General features: G+C 45.5%; 1 protein-coding gene across 1 annotated transcript; it reads right to left on the reverse strand.

Moving 5' to 3' along the window:
• Positions 1 to 330: 330 nt before the first annotated feature.
• On the reverse strand, positions 331 to 18851 carry VGLL1 (vestigial like family member 1). Its single transcript, XM_014482224.2, has 4 exons — positions 18512 to 18851; positions 7600 to 8010; positions 5740 to 5799; positions 331 to 598 (listed from the first exon to the last, which is right to left on the reverse strand). The coding sequence occupies exons 1-4, from the start codon at positions 18711 to 18713 to the stop codon at positions 555 to 557; spliced, it is 717 nt and encodes a 238-aa protein (XP_014337710.1). The 5' UTR covers positions 18714 to 18851; the 3' UTR covers positions 331 to 554.
• Positions 18852 to 20085: the final 1234 nt, after the last annotated feature.

A 20085-nucleotide genomic window follows, 5' to 3' on the forward strand; every position in this document is an offset into this window, starting at 1 on the left:
CAGGGATGCAGGAACCGTCCTGCCTCCCAGCCACTCTCTGTGGGTCTTGCCAATGCCATTAACAGGGAAGCTGGGCATCATCTGGTTAAGGCTAGAAAGTGTCAGGCTGTTTCTGGAATCTCTCTATTCAGTTGGCAGAGTGGGACAACCCCATTGGGTACCATGTGGTCAGTGTTGATGCGGGCAACCGTGCTGATGGAGGGCAAGTTGGCCAATTGCTAAAAAGGAGGGCAGTGAACACAGAGGGTGAAATTTGTCATTTTATTGGGGACAATCTACAGGGTTGCTCCCCACCACTAAACAGCTCTTTTAACCATCTTATATGCTCGAGATTCACTTAACAAGTTAAAAAAAAAAAAAAAAAAAACCCTGCTGCGGGGCATAGGTGCCAAGAAAAAGTATAGAATTTCAGGGAGAGCAGAAACTTGCTTTGAACCCAGTGCTCTTTGGTGGCAACAAGAAAAAAGGACAGTGATGTCTCCAGACCCTCTGGATTCACAGCAGAAAACCAGAAGCAGGTTCGGAAAAAGGAATTCTCTTCTTTAAACCCACGTTCAGTAAAAGAACAGATCTCTTCTTCTCTCTGGAGACTGGCTTCCTGAAAAATAGAATAAGCTTGATGAGGTAGCAGCTGGCTTGGTGCCCAAGGAACCCAGGTTTGAGTCTTGACCTCACCACTCTTAGCTGTGTGACCTCAGGCAAGTTACCTAGCCTATCTGAGTTCCCCTTTCCTCATCTGGTAAATGGGAAGACTAATGATATCTATTGCCTACATGAGTTAAACACATGTAAAGCCCTTAAAACAGTGCCTGGCACAGATAGGCTCAGGAATATTTGTTCAAGAGGTAGTGTCCTTATATGGAGTAGAGTAGAATTATCGTGTGGTCACGCTGCAGCTAGCTTACTGGGTAAGACCAAGGACAGAAAACTGACCCTGGCACTTACCTTGACTCTGGGTAAGTTACTTAACCTCCCTAAAACTCCATGTTCCCATCTGTGAATGAGGATAAAACCGCACCCGTGGGGTAGCGAGCTATGGGTTCTTCTTTTACCTCATTTCTGTGATTCTTGCCATTCCCTGCACCTTTGGCTCACGGCGCCTCAGTCAGCCATTCACCATGGTCACACACTAGACCTTGTCATCACATACACAGCTGTCACCCCACCATCTCAGTTTCAAACCACCATCTCCCGATGTCATCGGCTTAAGCAGTCTTATCACCACATTTTTACATAATCTCATCCTCCAATCCATCAACCTCTACTACCCGGCACCTTCCATCTGCCTCCATTTCCTTCTCTGAGCAGCTTAGATACCATGATCCTGTGTTATGGTCCCTCATTCATCATGATCACTTGTCAAAACCTCAACCCTGGATGAGCCAGAGTTTGGCTTCTCTGTGCATTACATTAACCCAACAGCCCTGGTGAAAAAAAAAAAAAAAATCACACAAGTCAGCCAACTGTTTCCACTTAAACTCATGATGTCAGCCTTTATAGCTGATTCAAAATCATTTGATTACTATGTTTCCAACTCCCCACAAACAAGCCTGCAAATCTAGTGGCATCTGTGTCCTTATTCCCCATCTTTTGTCTGCTTTCAATGGTAGAATGTCCCCTCCTCCTAAAAAATGCCAATGCTTCCCCACAACCTTGCAATTGTCTCCAGCCATGAAGTTATTGTCATCATCTTGTCATCCATCTCTTCATCTCTGTATAGGCTCTATTTTTTTTTTCTTTCTGGTCACCTGAGTTTGTTTGGTTTTTTTTTGGGGGGGGGGAGGCTAATTACTTTTCTGTATAGGCTCTAATATTTGCCTTCTTTAAAAAATAAATAAATAAAAGACCCTCTCCACCCCACTAATCTCTATAGCTACTAGCTTACTTTTATTCACCTCCCTCAAGGCTAAACTTCTCCAAGAAGCTACTGCCATTTACTATCTCCACTTTCTCAGCTGCCATTCCCTCCTCAACCCACCCCAACCAGCTTTCGTCCACATGCTATTAACGAAAACTGCTCTTAACTACGTTATCAAAATCTCTGATGCCACATCCAATTTCTCTGGCCTTCTCTTATCTGATCTCTCGGAAGCCTTTGACACAGGTGATCACTCTCTGTGTTTGGAAACTTTGTCTTCTAAGTTCCTGTAACACCACATTCTCTGGCGCTTCTCCCACCCAGGGCCTGCTCCTTCTCTGTATCGTCTGCTCGGTTCTCACATCCCCCAACTTCTAAATATTGGCACACTCCAGGACTCTGTCCTCTGCCCTTTTCTCTGCCTGGGTGATCATTCAGTGGCTTGCAGTGTCATTTTCATACCGAACAATCTCAAAACTTTACTCAGGCTCTCCCCCCGCTTCTGAACTCCACACTTACATACAACTGTTGGAGAAGGCCATCCGCTTGCATGTCTTATCATCACCTACAGTGAATGTGGCCAAGGCAAAGTTGTGTTCTCCTACAATCTGCCTCATTTCCACACATGTACCAGTATCCACAGAGTTGCTCATGCACGCAAATGAAAGCCTAAACACCCCACATATTAATAGATCTCAAACACATTCACTTCATCCAGCATCCACGACTGCCATCTGATTCGGGCCACCATCTTGTGCTTCTGGCCTCCTAACCAGTTCTTTCTCCAATGCATCCTCTGCACAATGGTTCTGTGGCCTTATTAAATGCAAATCGGATCACACTTCAAACCCTGCCATGCCTCAGAGTCACTTAGAAGAGAAAATCAACCCCCACCATGATCCAGAAGGTGCTGTGTCAGCCGGCCAGTTGACCTTTCCAGGGCTCCCTCTGCCCACACTCAGGTTTCTCCCGGTCCTCACTCACTTCTGGTCTGGGCAGGGCAGCCTCCCCCATCTCCATCCCAGCTCTTCCTAAAGCTCCCAGCATCCCTCAGTCCATGTGGGTCCCTGCTCACACATCACTTCAGCATAGAAGCCACCCTTGACCCCCTTTATCCAAAGCTGACCTCTGTTTTGCTCTGTTTCAACACTTGGTATGCTTCCTTCAGACTTACCATAACTTGCAAACATTTTATTTTGTCCTTTTTTTTTTTTTGGTGGAGTCTACCTTCCCCACTAGACTAATAACTGTGAGAGCAGGGACCAAGAGTTTTATACACTATTATATACATATATATAAAAGCGCACCATGTCTGGCAATATTTTCTGTAGACATTGAAGGAATGTACAATGAACCACTGTCTATTTCTACAGATTAAAAAAATCAAATTCACTAAATATTTTGGCACCAGTTTCGGGGAGTCCCTCCAACTATGCTTCCGGCAGATTGCTCTTCTCTCCACATGATCTCTGGCTCATGTGGGTGTGTGGTACCCACTCGAGAGGACTAGACCATATTGGAGGAGCAGGAGGGGGTCTGTCTTCCTTCAACAAATATTTATCTGGTACCAAAATCTTCCTGACAATTTCATCTAGCTCACTTCAAAATCAGGTCAATATATGGTAACTCCCTGGTGACCCCATGGTTAGGATTCAGCGTTTTCCCTGCAAGGGCCCAGGTTCAATCCCTGGTTGGGGAACTAAGATCCTGCAAGCCATTTGGCATGGCCAAAACAAAACAAAAATCCCAAATCAGGTTAATATAAAATACATCAAACATAAAAAGAGGCTACTGAGTTCCACGCCAAAACCACTCAACCAGGAAGTGATGGCGCAGAATCTGGGCGTTTCACAAGCTCCCCTCTGGTTTCAGCATCAGGCAAGATGGGGAAATGGGTGCTGTGCTCTTTTAAGAATGTGGGCTTTGAGGGGTGTTCCTGGTCCTTTTTTCACATAGGAAGTCACCCTCTTCCCACTCTCCGTGTCCTGCTGCCTCCCTCTGCCCAGAGCCACAGTGGCAGAATAGCCAACAGGGGGCTGTTGGCATAGCCAGGTACCCATTCCACACTTCCTGTCAGCTATTCTCCACATGGCCCTTTCTCAGGATAATACTGCTCCTTTGCATGCTTTCCAAGTTTCTGCACCCCCTCATCTTACTCAGGATACTGTCCTGGTCCACAGATGGACAGTGAGCCCATATACAGTGAAGCAATCATACCGGTTGCTAGTCTTCACTGCTGTACACTTGATTTAAGTTGGAATTGTTTTTGATGATTTATGTTTAATGTAATTTATGATATTGATGATTATGACACTGTGAGAGCAGAGAAATAATTGTACCCCTGCCACTTGCTATTTGATCTTAAGCCAAGTCCTTTCACCTGTTTGAGACTCAGTTTACTCATCTATAAAATGGGTATATTCATTTCTTCACTCATTCAACCTCTATTTACTGCATGCCTCATATAAGGCACCTAAGATGTCTTCATACATGAATCATAAGGTCATTGTGGGGACTGAGCTCATAGCCACCACCGATACATGGTGTTGCTGTTAATTTGGGCCTATGAGCAATTGAAAGCATCAGGCTTTTGGTAATTCTGAGGCTTACAATTTTTTAAATGTATAAGCTAACAAGTACTTAGGAGACTTGATAATCCTGATTTCATACATTAGAAAGTGAGCAGAGCTCATCCCTTCAGGAAGACTTCCATGAAGCCTGATGAAATTGCTAAGGCTCTTGGATCAGCCCTAAATCTATCTTGTCACTTGGGCACAACCAATTCCTCACGGAGGGTGATTTGTGACTTGCTTGTTTCACACAACAGTATCAAAAAAATTTAATTTATACTCTATCGGCAGATAGATTTTTACCATTTCCTTTTCTGATGTTCTTTTATTGTTTCCAGCATTTGCTCACTCTTTCATTAGACATGTATGTTCTGACCTCCATGCCAGGCACTGCCACAGGTGCCAGGATGGGTTAGTACACCTCTCAAAGACTTGGCCCTCAAGGAGTGGACATTCTAGGGAGGTCTATATATTTTGTTCACCCCCATTCCACACCAAACTGTACAGTGCCAGAGATCGGAGGCTGCGGTGGCAACTCTTCCCTTGATGCCTCTCAGACACACAGAGTGAGAACAGCTGCAGGCACACGGATGCCCTCCCTAAAGGCACTTTTTGCTCCCTTACTGGGTACTGACTTACTAGAGTCTCATTTCCATTAGAATTTACATGTCAATACATATATGTAAATTAATCCTTATCAGAAATCTGATGAGGTGGGCATTATTTTAATCCTCCTTTTATAAATAAAGCTACTGAGGTATGGAGAGGTGAACAAATGTGGTTAAAGTTCCTGAAGCTAGTAACTAATGAAGGTGGATTCAAACCTGAGCCATGAAGGTCCTCATGTCAAACCAGAGATTGTCCTCATTGGGCGGTTCTTACTGACACCACTTTCAAATTGAATGTGGAGCCCAGAGTCCTAGCCTTTGGTATCAGGTGGCATTTTCTGACTGCAGAGTCCTGGGGTGGCCCTATGTTCTAGGCTGAAAACTGAACATCCGGGAAAGAGCAGGCTAACCTTCATGAATTTGTTCATTTTCCTGCATCACCTTGGTTACCTTGCTAAATCCAGCTCAGATAAAAGAACTTAATAGAATTGCTTTTACAGCCAAATTAGAAAACGGGCAACACATTTTACAAGATACTAAGTGCATGGGCTCTTTGAGACTTAAAGGTAACCAATTCTAAGGGTAAAAACACTAAATAACAGAAATGAGGGTCATTTCAATTGCTGGAAATCCTGATTTTTCTGCTATAAGTTTGTTCTCAGGATGCAGAGATAAGATATCAAAGACAGAAGCAGACACTCACTTTCAACTGCAAAGCTGGCACCGGCAGGTCCACCATCAGGGGGGAAATAGATTTTCTTAACTAGGAAAGAAAAAAATATGATTGGGAATGAAATCAGGGACTGGGTTAGAAAGTGCACACAGTACCCCCTCAAGGAACCCCAAATCATGTGCTCCTCAATTTTGACATTTGACATGTTTTCTTTTATCAGATGCTACAAAAACAGACACACTTCTGTTTTGTATGCCCTTGGGGTTTTGTTCCCATTTATGGGCAGTTGTTTCTGATCAAGGGTTGCTAACTTCCTCAACAGATCCTGGACTGTCAGCCACTGATTTATCCAGTAGATATCAGCATTAATAGGAGAGTGTAAAGAGTTGGCAACAGTTGAGACTTTGGTGATGAATATTTGTTTGAAAATGCATCTAGAACTTTCGGGACTATGATAACACCTGCATTGTGGCTTTGCTATGATGTGCCTGGCATATACTAGATGCTTGCTAAATCTTTGCTAAATTTGATTTGAACTGCATGGCTTGTTTTGTTTGGGACGCGATGATTTGAGCTGTGTTCTAACCATCCATCGAGACAGGGTTCCGCTGTGTGTGTGCACAAGCATATACACACAGTTGGCCTCATTTTCCCCTCTGAATCCAGCAGGAACAGATTTTTGAAAAGGAGTACAAGGATGGGAATTCTCATAGGTTTCCCAAGCTTGACATTTTTATGATTTACTCTTTAAGTATATTGCTAATCAAACTCTGCAAATGATGGAATGGTATTTTAACAGAAAATTTGTTTTTGACATTAGCATGGAACACAGCATCTGACTTTAGGCCTCGGTGTAACATAAATATACTTAGTTCAGAAGTAAAAGCAGCTTCTGGCAATTTCTTTCAGGCACAGACCAGGGAGCTGTAAAAGAAAACTCATCCAAGGTGCAGAAAGCCAAAGATGGAGACTCAGCCCCAAGAAACTATGAAGCATCTACTATTACCAATATTTCATGTGAAGGGCAAATCTTGCAGGAGAGTCACTTGTTTTTTTTGGTCAAAGTACACTTTAGGCCAATCCTTTCCCATCCTTTTACAAAGAAGGGAGTCTTGTTTCTCGATGAGTATTTTGCATCTGCTGCTGCTGCTGCTGCTAAGTCGCTTCAGTCGTGTTCGACTCTGTGTGACCCCAGAGACAGCAGCCCACCAGGCTCCCCTGTCCCTGGGATTCTCCAGGCAAGATTTTGCATCTAGTAGGTGCTGATTAAATGTCGGATGAGTGAGTAAATGGAATAAAACAGTGAATGAGCGTTAAGGAGGTTTTTGCTTCAGGGAGGAGTAGGGGTCAGGGAGCAAAAGCCCCAGACAGCCAGGCACCATGACGGTCTCCAGGCAGCAAGGGGGCGGCCTCCACTGTCGCTTTGAATTTTAATGTGTGGAGCAGATGGTTGGTATAGACGGCCCTTGTTTCTACCCAGGAGTCTGGCATTATTGCAAGTTGCCAACCTATTTGGAGGATAGTTTTGAGCCTGTAGGTGTATCACTGAGTTCTGTTTTACACATGGGTTATCTGGCAGTTCACAGTGAGGTGAATGCAAGACCCTAAGATTTTAGGCAGCAGCCCGTCATTTTTCTAGGCCAAGTCCGAGTCAGCAGACCAGGGTGAATATTCTGGGCCAACTGCATCTGGCTGGCTATCTATGCAACCCTTTAGTCATTAAATAGTGACTATGGATACAGCCTAGTGAAGGTAGATGTTTTGTCCCTCAGAAGCCCCACAGCTGGAGAGGCAGCAATTAGTCTTCCCATCCCATCTCATGCCAACGCACTCTCAACCACAACCAATCAGAAGCAACCCCTCCAACCGTACTTGGAGGCATTTCCTTACAGTGGGCTGAGCTGGGAGGCAGGTTGAAGAGCAATCCTGTGCTTCCGGCAGAGTTGCCATCCTCCCACGAGGCAGATTCCTGAGGATGGGTTAGGCATCTCTCTGGCTGGAGGAGACTTAGGAGGGGCTCATACTTCCCCTCAGGCTGGGGCTCTGGAACCAAGTGCCCAGTGGAAAAAGCATGAGGGTAGCCAGGCTCTGGGAAGCTGGGACTGGCAAGGGAGGAGAAATGCCACAGCTCGCCAGGCTGAACGGAGGGGCCCCCAGTCAGGGACAGTGGGTATTGATCCATAGGCATGAGACCAGATCCATTCAAGCTGCAGCTGGCGGCGCCATTTGCAAAAGATACTTCCGGCTGTGGCTTTGTCCACGGAGCAGAGAAACGCCACTGATTTGGAGGCATGTCACTATCTGGGAAGGAAAGATTTAGAAGACAGATTTGTTTATTGTTTTCAAAATGGAATTAGCTTTTTTTATGGTTAACACAGGGGCTTCCCAGGTGGCTCAGTTGTAAAGAATCCATCTGCCAATGCAGGAGATTCAGGAGATGCCAGTTTGATAGATCTCTGGGTTGGGAAGTCCCCTGAAGGAGGAAATGGCAACCCACTCCAGTATTCTTGCCTGAAAAATCCCATGGACTTACAGTCCAAAGGGTTGCAAAGAGTCAGACATGACTGAGCCAGAGCATGCACATACCTACTATGTATGGTTAATTGAATGTATTTTTTACTGTGAAAAATGTACAGAAGGTTAAAAAAATCACTCTAAGCATAATATCAGAGACTATCAGTGTCTATCTTTAGGTGTACTTCTTTCCAGGATGTTTCTATATATGTACACATTGTTTGCTCTCATGTTATTAAAATATCACAAACTTCCTGCTATAGCAACACACAGAACCAACAGCAGCTTTTCAAATCACTGCATGGCATGCCATCAGAAGGTAGTAACATGACTACCAAACACAATAGTTGGGCAGCTCAGTTATTCCATTTTTTCAATTAACAACATTGGGATAAGCATCTTCATATATACCTCTCTATATACTTGTCCAACTAGCCCCTCAAGGAAACTTTTCTAGAAGTAGAATTACTTGATTAAAGGTGATTTATGTTGTTTGTTGCCATTGTTTGACTTTTATTTTATAGCTGGTGTTTTGAATACACTGAAGAGAAGAACCCTCCATAAAGTTTTTTGTGAAGCCTTTCCTCTTCGATGTATTCCAAACACTGGTTTGCCGGTATCATACAAGTATGGGGTTGAAATCTCATTTTCAAGAAAGGTCTGTGCCATGGGGATGTTAAGAGACTGGACCAAGTTAGCAAAGCAGATTAGCCAAGTAGAGATCGGAGCTGGAGGGGGTCAGTGATGGGTAGGAAAGTGGTTGCTTCATGTGCTCAGTCATGTCTGACTCTTTGTGACCCTGTGGACTGTGGCCCACCAGGCTCCTCTATCCATGGGGATTCTCCAGGCAAGAATACTGGAGTGGTTTGCCATGCCCTCCTCCAGGGGATCTTCCCAACCCAGGAATCGAACCCAGGTTTCCCACATTGCAGGCTGATTCTTTACCATCTGAGCCACCAGGGAAGCCCAGTTTCTTGGAATTCTTCCTATAAAAGCAAAATGTTCAAGGTCAAGTGGTGACTCAGGTTCTTCTTGTAAAATTCTTGTGGACTAGCTAATGGGAATGGGGTCTCCTGTGGTCTCAGAGACACTATTCAAACTGTGCCTCTAACAGCAGCTGAATTGGAGTTCTCAAAGAGTCTTGGGCAGCTTGACATGGACGGATGTTTTCCCCATTCTCAACACCCACTCAGACAAGAAGGGAGGCGGGAGAGAGCCCTGGCAGATGGTGCTTAAAGCCTGGAGGTTCTCATCTATCCAAGATAATGAAGGGGGCCTGGATGTGGAGATAAAGGGAGACTGGAGGGCTGGAGAGGCTGTCTGGCCCCCTTCCCTTCCTCGTGCACCTCACCCAGCACTCCTGAATGTTCAGTTTGCCTAGATCTTTTCTGATAGGTCTGCCCAGTGATGCTGGAGTGTCTCACCCACCAGCACAGCTTTTCACGTAATATAGATGGTAAGGGCAAAACAAGCCCTAACCTACATAGCACAGATATTCTGCTCAACTTCTCATATTGTTCATGAGCGATGGGCAATGGTTGGCTTCTTTTAATGAGGTCAAGGGCAATGAAACAATTAGCAAGATTTGTTCCTGAGGATGACTGCTACTTTTGAAAACTGATATCTGCTGGGTAGTAGCAATTGGAGGCAGTTATCTATGTGGGGTAGTAGCAATTCAGGGCCACTGTGTAGCACAAATAGAATGATTAAGCTGACTTAGGCTAATCACTGTTCCTGCTTCATATTGAATGAGGGTACTGCATGTCCTAAGCACAAATGAGAAACAATGTTTAGCCTCTGACAACTGGGCAGTTTCCATCTGAACTGGCCTTCCAGATCTCATACATAGGACCAAGGTTTGGAAGGCTTGAAATGTGGAAGGCAGGGCCCCAGCGTGTTTTGAATATTTTCTTTAACTGCTTCCCTTCCAGAATTGTCTGACTGAAAGGTTAAGGGGAGTGGATGGATGTGCCTGTCCAAGGGCCCACTTGGTCGGTCACTGAGTGCACCAGAGCACAGTTTGGATGGGAGTATGTGGGAAGACATAGAGTTCCAATCCTGAATTCACAGTAACCCAACTGTAGGCCTTCGGGGGCCCAGAAAAGTCACCTTTCCAGGGCAGGCTTGGGTGTGGTGTCCCATGGAATGGACACCCTGAACTTTGGTGGTCTCTTTCTCAGGCTTCTTGGACAAACTGCTCCAGTAACCACACCCATCTAGTCGGAGAACCACTGGACTGGCTCATGGTGACTGGTGAAAATAAGTGGCCCTGGTGACACTTCCTTAACCGAGTTCCCCCTCTTAGAGCCCCAGGCAAGACTCCACTGCCTTCTCAAACCCCAGCCTACATTAATGAATGGAGAGCAAGCAAGGAACACTTTGGGGACATTTAGGGAAGGCTAGGTTTTTCATATTCTATTTTTTTCCTTCAGATGTGAGTCCATACTAGGCAGTGTTTACGAAATATTAACCACCCCGTATCTTATGATGTCTTACAGTGGATGCAGCTTTAGTCTTTTTTAAAATTGAAATATAATTGGCTTACAATATTATTTTAGTTTCAGGTATACAACAGAGTAACTCAGTATTTTTAGAGATTATACTCCATTTATAGTTATTCTAAAATATTAACTATAGTCCCTGAACTACACATTACACCCTTGTAACTTCTGTCCATAGTAGCTTGTACTGCTTAATCCCCTTCCCCTATTTTGCTCCTCCCCTCCCCGCCCCAGGCTGGATCTTTCTTTCAGTAGGAATACAAAAGGCTTCCAACCCCTGGACTCCTACTCTGAGCATCTAGCCCCTGCCTCTTAGTTCCATCCATGCCTCTAGCATTCACGAAATCCCTGGTTCTAAGACCAGGTCCTGTTCAGAGAGCACAAGTCCCCATTTCCTCCCTATCCCTTTAGGATGAAAATGTCAAGCTACTCTCCCACCTGTTAAGCAAACCCAGAGACATCACCCATGCCCACCCATAGATGCTTGAGAGCCCCAGAACCTTCTAGAAAGCACTTCTAGGCATCAAGGAGTTTGCTTCTACCCCAGAGGATCCTCCCTACACTCTGTCTTTGCATGGTGGCCCTGACACCCTGTTCCAGGCTGGCTTCTGGACACACCAACTTCAATGTCAACCCCTCAGAGAAGCTTCCCCTTAACAGCCAATGACACCAAGCATGTCCCTTCCCATGGATGGAAGGGGACAATCCATGTGAAAGGTTTAGCATGGTGCCCAGGACCTTATAGGCACTCAAGAAGTGAGAGCTGCTGCTGTGGTTAATATTATTAATTATTATTTTAGTTTAGAAATGCAGCGTAGGCTCACATTCACGGGTTTCTCTCCTGGCTTGCAACACTCTACAGGATCAACCAGGAAAAAGCCAAATGGTAACGCAGGGGGCCTGAGGAAGTCTCTCTGCCCTCACTCATCACAGAAGGGAGAGGAGGAAAGGCCAGAGCCAAGGAGCCTGGGAAGCAGCGGTGCTGCAGGGCTGATATGGAGGATGGAGTAGATACTGGCTATAAAAGAGAGATTTCCGGGATTTCCCTGGTGGTCCAGTGGCTAAGACCCGCGTTCCCAATGCAGGGGTCCAGGGTTCCATCCCTGGTCAGGGAACTAGATCCCACATGCCACAACTAAAGATCTTGCCTGCTGCAACAAAGATCAAAGATCTGTGTGTCAACTAAGACCTGGTGGAGCCAAACAAATAAAATAAAAATTAAGGGAGATTTCAGAAGCCTTTGCTCCGTGTGTCAATTCCCAGAAATAATCCATCAAAGGTGGGCAAGAAAGATTGTAAATCTAGAGGAGCTTTCATTTACTATGCACTTACTATAGCATTCTGGATGCATCTCAGGTGAGCTTCACAAGGGTCCAGATGAGAAAATAGAGACTCAAAGTGGTTAATGTAACTCGCCTAAGGCCACAGAACTAGCAGGTGGAGAGCTGGCTGAGTCTCAGCTTCATGCTTGGCCAGCTCTGCCTCCTATTATCTTCAGAATGCACCTACTCCCACAGCTGGAAAGTTGGCAGATGAGCATAACGGGCATAACATTTCTGGCAGCAATTTATCAGCAGATATCAAAACCCTAAAATCTGACCGGACTTTTTGATGTAGTCATTCTACCCACAACAATATATTTTAAGAATATAATCAATGATGCATGCAAAAGTTGAGCTGCAAGGATATTCAATGTGATACTTACATATAGTGAAAGATTGGCAACAATCTAAATGTCCAAAAATTTCAACAGATTTGCAACAGCTATAAAAAAGGATACTCTTGAGGCATAAAATGATGTCTTAGTAGGATATGAAATGGCAGTAAAGATATATATGGTTTGTTACCCGTTAAAAAGCCAAGTGACATTAGGTTGTAAAACTTAGTATGGGCACCTAGATGTGCATGTGGTTTTGTGTCCTGAATGCTTCTCTGTGTTTTGTAAAGTTTCAAAACTTAACACAGTATCTTTGTGATTAGAAAAAGTTAGTTTTCCTTTTTTTCCCCCCGAAAAAATTAGTTTTAAAGTAAAAACTTAAGAACCCACTTGACTCAGTGAACCTGAGTCACAGCTGTGAAAGGCCAGTGCATAACTGCCTGGTTGCCTTCCATCTATCTTTCCTTCCTTCCTTCTTTGTCCCCTGCCTCCACCTTTAATATAAATGCTGCTTTACGATGAAGTGGAAGCCGAGAACCCTCTTAACACACACACACACATCTTGCCCCATGAAGTTCCCAACTTTGGCCTGACCAATGTGCACACGCTGACATTCCCCTCTCTGCCATTTTGGCTGGTGGCACTTGTCTCCGATGTACTCCAGAAACAAAGAAAATATCATTTGTATTAGCTGGGGTTGAAATAACACTAGACACAGAGAGACAGCTTGTGGGGGACAGCTCTGTTTCAGGGCATCCCGTGTGTGTGTGTTGGGGGGGAGAGTTTCCTATTCAGTCTCACTCCCTCCTTCACAACCACCTGTCTAGGTCCTTTGCTGATTAGCCAGGTTCCCTTTCCCAACTAAAAATGGAGATGAAATACAGAACATGTGCTTGTATTTTGAAAATGGCTAAGAGTTCTTTGGGTTGTATGTAGCTCGCCAGGCTCCCCTGTTCGTGGGATTTTCCAGGTAAGAATACTGGAGTGGGTTGACATTTCTCCCTCCAAGGGATCTTTCTGACCCAGGGACCGAACCCAGATCTCCTGCCTTGGCAGGTGGTGGATTCTTTCCCACTGAGCCACCTGGAAAGCCCAGTAAGAGCTCAGTATCTAGAATCGAATGATCTGGTTATAAACAGCTGCCCCTTATGAGCTGTGGGATCTTGAACAAGTCACTTGATTCTCTGAGCTTCAGTTTTCTTATCAGGAAATGGGCATGGTGAGAGTTAACCAAAAGGTTACTGTGAAGATTCATTAAAATAATTCATGTGCCAGCCCCTGGGAAAGGGCCTGGAACATAGGAAGCACTCAATAAATACTGGCCATTAGAAACATTATTAGTGAGAGTGCTAATGGGCAACAGTGTGGATGACCTAGAGATTGTCTTACTGAGTGAAGTAAGCCAGAGGAAGACAAATATCATTATGATATTGCTTATATGTGGAAACTAAAAAGAACTTATTTATAAAACACAGGCTCACAGACACAGAAAACAAAGTTATAGTTACCAAAGGGGAAAGAGGGAATATAAATTATGAGTTTGGGATTAACAGATACACTCTCACAGGGAACTATATTCAGTATCTTGGAAGAATCTGGAAGGGAAAAGAATCTAAAAAGAATAGATACATATTATATATTTACGTATAACTGAATCATTTTGCTGTACACCTGAAACTAACTCAACACTGTAAATCAACTATACTTCAATTTTTAAAATTGAAAAAATAAATACAAAAGAAAGAAACCCAGCATTTCTTCCCCAACCCCACTGGATTCTGGAGGAGAGGAGAGACTGGCTATAAAAGACCTCAGAGGGCTCAGGCTGTACGAATACCTTCTCTCAGCAGCCCTTGAGTGAAGGGAGCCAGCCCTGCGGCTGGGCTCGTGGCTGGGACAGGAAGAATACAGGGTGGGTTGTGCACCAAGACAAGCCCCCAGAAATGGAAATTTATGAAGCTTCTCCAAGTTACCTACTCTGAAATCACCCATGTCCTTTTAAAAGGGAAATAATTCAGCTACTTTCAGCATGTGTTTTCTTTCCTACCAATAGGGCCAGTATAAATTATACCCAAGTAAAAAAAAAAAACAACTTGGATTTGAAAAAAGCAGCCAGGAAATTCAATGGCATTTCCTAGGCACATGGGCCTGTCAGAGCACCCTGGGTGAGCCCGCCATGGGAGCCCATGAATGGGAGCCTGTTCTCAGCTTAGCCGGGGCCTCGCTGAGGCCAGGCAGCCTGGGGCAGGCCTGCAGGGGCTTAGAGGTTGCTAAGTGTCGGTGATGAAGAGCTAAGCTGCGTGCAGCTCATAGAACACCTCCAGTGAGAACCACTGGGGACACGTCTTCTTTCAGGGGACCCTCCCTGGAGGCAACAGAGCTTATGAGAAATTTGACTCCTAACTGTGATAAGAGAAGCCTTGAAGAAAAGAGGCTTTCTCCTTCATTTGTTCAGTCAGCTGGACAAACAGAAGCCTAACCCACAACACGTGCTGCAAGGGAGATCTCGTCACAGTCAGGGGATCTGTGAGACTATCACACGGAAATGTGACAACACAGAAGGTAGGTAGAGAAGAAAGCCGCCTCTGTTTGGCCAGAGAAGGCTGTCTTGGGCCAGATAAAAGACCACGTCCAAGCTCCCTTGGTGGGCAGGGGCTTCATAGAATACAAAGTGAAGTCAGGAGAGTTAAGAAACAGGGCAGCGGCCACCCAGAAGCCAGTGGACAACTTGGAGGCTGAGGGGAGGGTCCTGCTGTCTTGCAATCCTGATGGTTTGAAGGTGGGCCCTCACATCCACTGTAGACATTCAAAAAACCTGCCTCGAGCCTTTACACACCACAAATATTAACTACCACCTACATGGCACTTACTACGTGCCACTTGACATGAGTAATCTCACTGATTCCTCCTTTAGTTCAATGATACTCAGTTTTACAGATGAGGAAACGGGCCCAGAGAGATGAAGTGATATGCCCTGAGGTCCCATGGTTAAACAACAGTAAAGCTGACCCGGCCCCAGGGTGCCTGGGTCTAAAGCCATATACCAAGCGATACTGTCTCTCCAGTAACCCCATCAACCCCCATCAACGACAGACATCAGCACCCTGTGGTCCAAATCACAATTTCATTCATTCACTAAATATTTATTGAGTACGTTCCATGCGTTGGACATTAGGGTGGGTACTTGGAAAACAGCACTTAACAGACCGACAGCGTCTAGAGGGTAGGAAGAGATAAGAAACCCATAAAATACACAATATGCCCCATGGTGACGCATGCTAAGAGAAATAAAACAGGGTAAGACAGTGACAGGGTGGGGACGTCTATGTTTTAAATAGATTGTTCAGGAAGGCCTGTCTGAAAGACGACATTCTAACAGAGATTTCAATGAAGGGGAAGTCTTGCAGTTACCTGGGAAAGAGCGTTTCAGGAAGAGGGGAGAGAGGAAGTGCAAAAGGCCTGAGGCAGTACTGTACCTGTCACAGCTACGAAGAACAAGGAGGCTATGCTGGACTGAGAGGATAATGAGATCAGAAAGATGACAGGGGCTCAGGCAAGTGAGGGCTCCCGGAAGACCTTGGATTTGATTCCAAGTAAGATGAGAAGTTACTGGAGGATTTCGAACAGAAAAGTAACATGGTACAACTTTCTGACTGCTACTTTGAGAACAGACTGAAGGGGAGCAATGGAAAAAGCAGAGAGACTGATGAGGAGGCAAAAATCCAGTGGGGAGAGGATGGCTTTTCAGACTAAGGGGACAGGAGTGGAGGTGGAGAGATATGTTCAGAGCTCAGACAAACTTTGAAGGTAGAACTTACAGAATTGTTCAAAGGGTTGGATGCGGGGTATGAGATAAAGAGAGGAGTTAAAGATGACTGCAATTAATTGGAAGGATGCAGCTGCCATTTATTGAGACTGTGGACGGAGCAGGGTGAGGGGAAGATCAAGAGTTCAGCTTGGGGGACATCCCTGGTGGTCCGGTGGTTAACACTTAGCCTTCCAGTGCAGGGAGTGCAGGTTTGATCCCTGGAAGGGGAGCTCAGATCCCACATGCTTCTCAGTCAAAAAACCAAAACATAAACAGAAGCAATACTGTAACACATTCAATAGATTTTTGGTCCACATCAAAAAAAATCTTAAAAAAAAAATTCAGCTTGGGACCTGTTTGGTTTAGATTCCTAGTAGCTATGTGAAGTGAAGATATCAACTAGGCAGCTGCGTAGATAAGTCTGAAATCCAGTCTGGGTAAAGATATGATATTTCATCAGCACATAGGTGGTGTTTATGTAGATGGTATTTAAGACAAAGAGACTAGAATTGATCCCCCAGGGCGTGAATGTAGAGAGAGAAATTGAGATCAAAGTCCTAGGGCCCTCAAATGTTTAAGAGATGAAGCCTTGAAGAGAAGAGGACATTCAGCAAAGGAGACTGAGAAGGAGGGGTAACCAGGGAGACAGGTGGAAAACCATGAGAGCGTGATATTATGGAATCCAAGTGAAGGAGGTTACTTCCAAGAGGAGGGAGCAATCATCTGCAGCAAATGCTGCTGATGAGTCAGCTAAGATGAGGACAGAGAAAGATCACTTGCTTTGGAAAGTGGAAGTCTCCCACGAGCCTGGCTAAGACTGGTTTCAAAGAGTGATGAGGATGACATCCTGAGTGGAGCAGATCCGAGAGCAGGAGAGGAAGAGGAAAGAGCATGCATGGACACCTCTTAGGAGTCTGGCTGCGAAATGAAACCAAGAAATGGGACAATAAGCAACCAAGAATTGGTTATATCCTGTCTGTGGGGTCGCACAGAGTTGGACACGACTGAAGCGATTTAGCAGCAGCAGCAGCAGCAGCAGGTTGGATTTACCAGGCAAGCAGGAGAGAGAAAATGAGGGATGACGAATTGCTGGTGCTGACAAGGAAAAGATTGTCATATATTCAACACAATGTGTTTAGAATTAACTCAGAGTCAAATAGCCAAAGTGGACAGACTTAGCTATGCATGAAGAGCCTAGGGTTTTGACCTTTCCTAGGAGCCAGATAGAGCCTCTGAATCCCATTGCCCACATGGATGGGCTTTTACCCACACATCAATTCCCCAAACGACTCAAGAGCAGCCATTCCTGCAGCTGCTCTGAAGTACTCAGCATACCCTTAGACAGCACCTCCGTGCTCTCCACCCAGCCCCTGATCCCCAGTGTTAGCTTTAGTACCTGCTCCTACTATGCTCCCCCCCTTCCACATGTTTCCTGAACTCCAAAGAGTCTCTGAGAAAACCATCTCACCTGACTGGAAAAGTTATTTCTAAGAGAGAAGAAAATTCTCAAAGGCTAAAGAGGCTAATACACCAATTCCCTATCCAGACCCAGAGTCTGGCCAGTCAGAGTGATGGCTTCGGAAAACTGGTGAGCGCTTCACCCAAAAGGCAGAGGCCCCATCCTGGGAGGCATGTCCATCCTCCAACGGGAGCAGGGCATTCAACGCATAAGCTCGGCACCTTTTGGCATTGCTAAGTGTTTTGGGATGAGACAATGCTTTAAAAAAAAAATCACCCAATAGTGTGTGCAATAGACACCCCCAGTACTGTTAAGGGTGGGAAGAGGGATATGGAGAAACAATCATTTTATCCGCCTCCCTCTGGCCCCACCCTACCCACTATAACCTGAGAGAAGGCTGGGTGTTTCTACAGGGAACACATATGTCCAAGTCCTTTGGTGTTCTTTCCCTGTCAGGCCAAGGTAGCAATAATAATAATAATGGTGCTCTCATCGCATACTGAGTGTGAACCCAGAATTTAACATAATTGAGGACACAATGAAATCCATATATTAATTTGATTAAAGTGTCCTTTTTTCTCCTTTTTTTGCCCACGCCATGTGGCTTGTGGAATCTTAGTTCCCCAACCAGAAATGGAACCCGTGCCCCCTGCTGTGGAAGCATGGAGTCTTAACCACTAGCGCACTAGGGAATTCCATAAACAGTGTCCATTTTCAAGCGAAACTTCTGAGAAATGGGTGTGGCTTCTCACTAAACAGAATGATGTGCCTTTAGCAAATATACACACATCTCAGAACATCAGAACTGTCCTTTGATGATAGCCCGATAGGGAATTCCAGCCCCTCCCTCCCGACATGCTCACCATTCCTCAGCAGCACATCTCCACTCGGGCTGGAAGGGTTCTGTCCCTGGGGGCTCTTGACATTGCCCAGAGCTCTGGAGAAGTGTTCATCCACCACACTGCTAATGTCCCCTTGGAAATAGGTGAAAAGGACACAGCGGGAATTCCATTCAGTTTTAATAGGGCTCTGTGTGTGGACGGTGGTCTTCGTCACGTCTTCCATGGTGACTCAGGGGAGGGCTGCAGAGCAAAATGCAAAATGTTACTGGCACCCTTTTCCCAAGCGGTTTGGCTAAGTTGGCAGAAGTGGCTTCCTTGAGGACAAGCAGTTTGTGCCTAAGGTTCAGGTTCTCTCACTGGGGCTCCCAGGAGCTGCGCAGCTGCTGAGCAGTCATCAGGAAATAAGATAGAGTGCTGAAGGGGTCGTCTCTTATAAATGCGAAAGAGTGCCTGGGAACATGATTAGAAGAGCATCAGGAAATGGAAGAAAAAAAGGGAAAGAAAAAGGACACTGAAGCCAAAGACTGCAGTAATTTGCCAGCTGGGGAAGTGCCTGCCTCCCACTAGATTCCTCTGAACAAGGGCACGAGTACTCCAGTAGACCTTGACTAAGCAATCAGTGGATACTGACAATTTGTTTCCCTAGCAAGCCTTGATTTCTACCTTGCCCACTTCTGTGCAGGAGCACCAAACACACCAAATTCTCCTGCTCTCCCTGACATGGTGATTCGTGTGGGATGGGGTCCTGCACCCACCCCCACCCCATCTTAGAATTAGCAATTACAATCAAGGCCTCCAGACAGACATACTCTGCCCAGAATCACTTAGAAAATGTCAGAGCTTTAAATCCAGGTCCATATTCTGGTTTGTTTGTTTTTTTTCAGCTGCACAGTGTGGCTTGCCGGACCTCAGTTCCCCAGTGAGGGACTGAACCCGGACCACGGCAGTGAAAGCCTGGAATCCTAATTACCAGGCCACCAGGGAATCCCCAGACAGATATACTGGGCACCCAATGCAGCTAACATTTTTCACACTGATACTCTGTTGGGAAAGAGCACTCTGTTCACCAGGCTTCCTGTGCGCCTAGAGCAGTGCCTGCCACCTAGCTCAATATTGAGCAAATGCCCCAACAGTCATTTGCTGAATTGCCTTCAACTTGGCCTCAATGGGTCCTACCTGTGAACTCCTTGAGGGCAGAGGCTGTCCTTTTTTGCACCCAGGCAGGGACCAGGCACGCAGACGGCACTGCAGAGAGAAGCCGCGGCCTTCCTTTACCAGGGAAATAATAGTTTTGGGTGCTTCGTCACCTCTGGCCATCCAATGCAACTTGCCCAGAGTTCTGGCTAAAGACATTTTGAATCTAGTCATTCTGATGCATATAATGCAAATGACTAGAGTTGAATAGCCCTTCTCCGGGTCTAGTCTCTGAGATCGAGGAGGATGGGGGCCATTTCTTATTCCTTTCTCTATCTCTAGCACCTAACACTAAGTAAACAAAGGCTGAGTGATGAAATGCCATTTCGTGCAGAGAAAGCACAATGCAAGGAAATCACACCAATTAGGGCTCAGAGGACCTGGGCTTGCCCTTGACTGGG

The sequence above is a fragment of the Bos mutus genome, chromosome X, assembly GCF_027580195.1.
Source record: "Bos mutus isolate GX-2022 chromosome X, NWIPB_WYAK_1.1, whole genome shotgun sequence".
Lineage (NCBI taxonomy): Eukaryota > Metazoa > Chordata > Mammalia > Artiodactyla > Bovidae > Bos > Bos mutus.

Coding starts and splice junctions, on each gene's coding strand:
- VGLL1 (XM_014482224.2), bottom strand. CDS start 18,713: ATGGAAGACGTGACGAAGACCACCGTCCACACACAGAGCCCTATTAAA. Junction 8,011..18,511: donor AGATGTGCTGCTGAGGAATG/GTGAGCATGTCG, acceptor TTTCCTTCCCAG/ATAGTGACATGCCTCCAAAT. Junction 599..5,739: donor TGCCAGCTTTGCAGTTGAAA/GTGAGTGTCTGC, acceptor TCTATTTTTCAG/GAAGCCAGTCTCCAGAGAGA.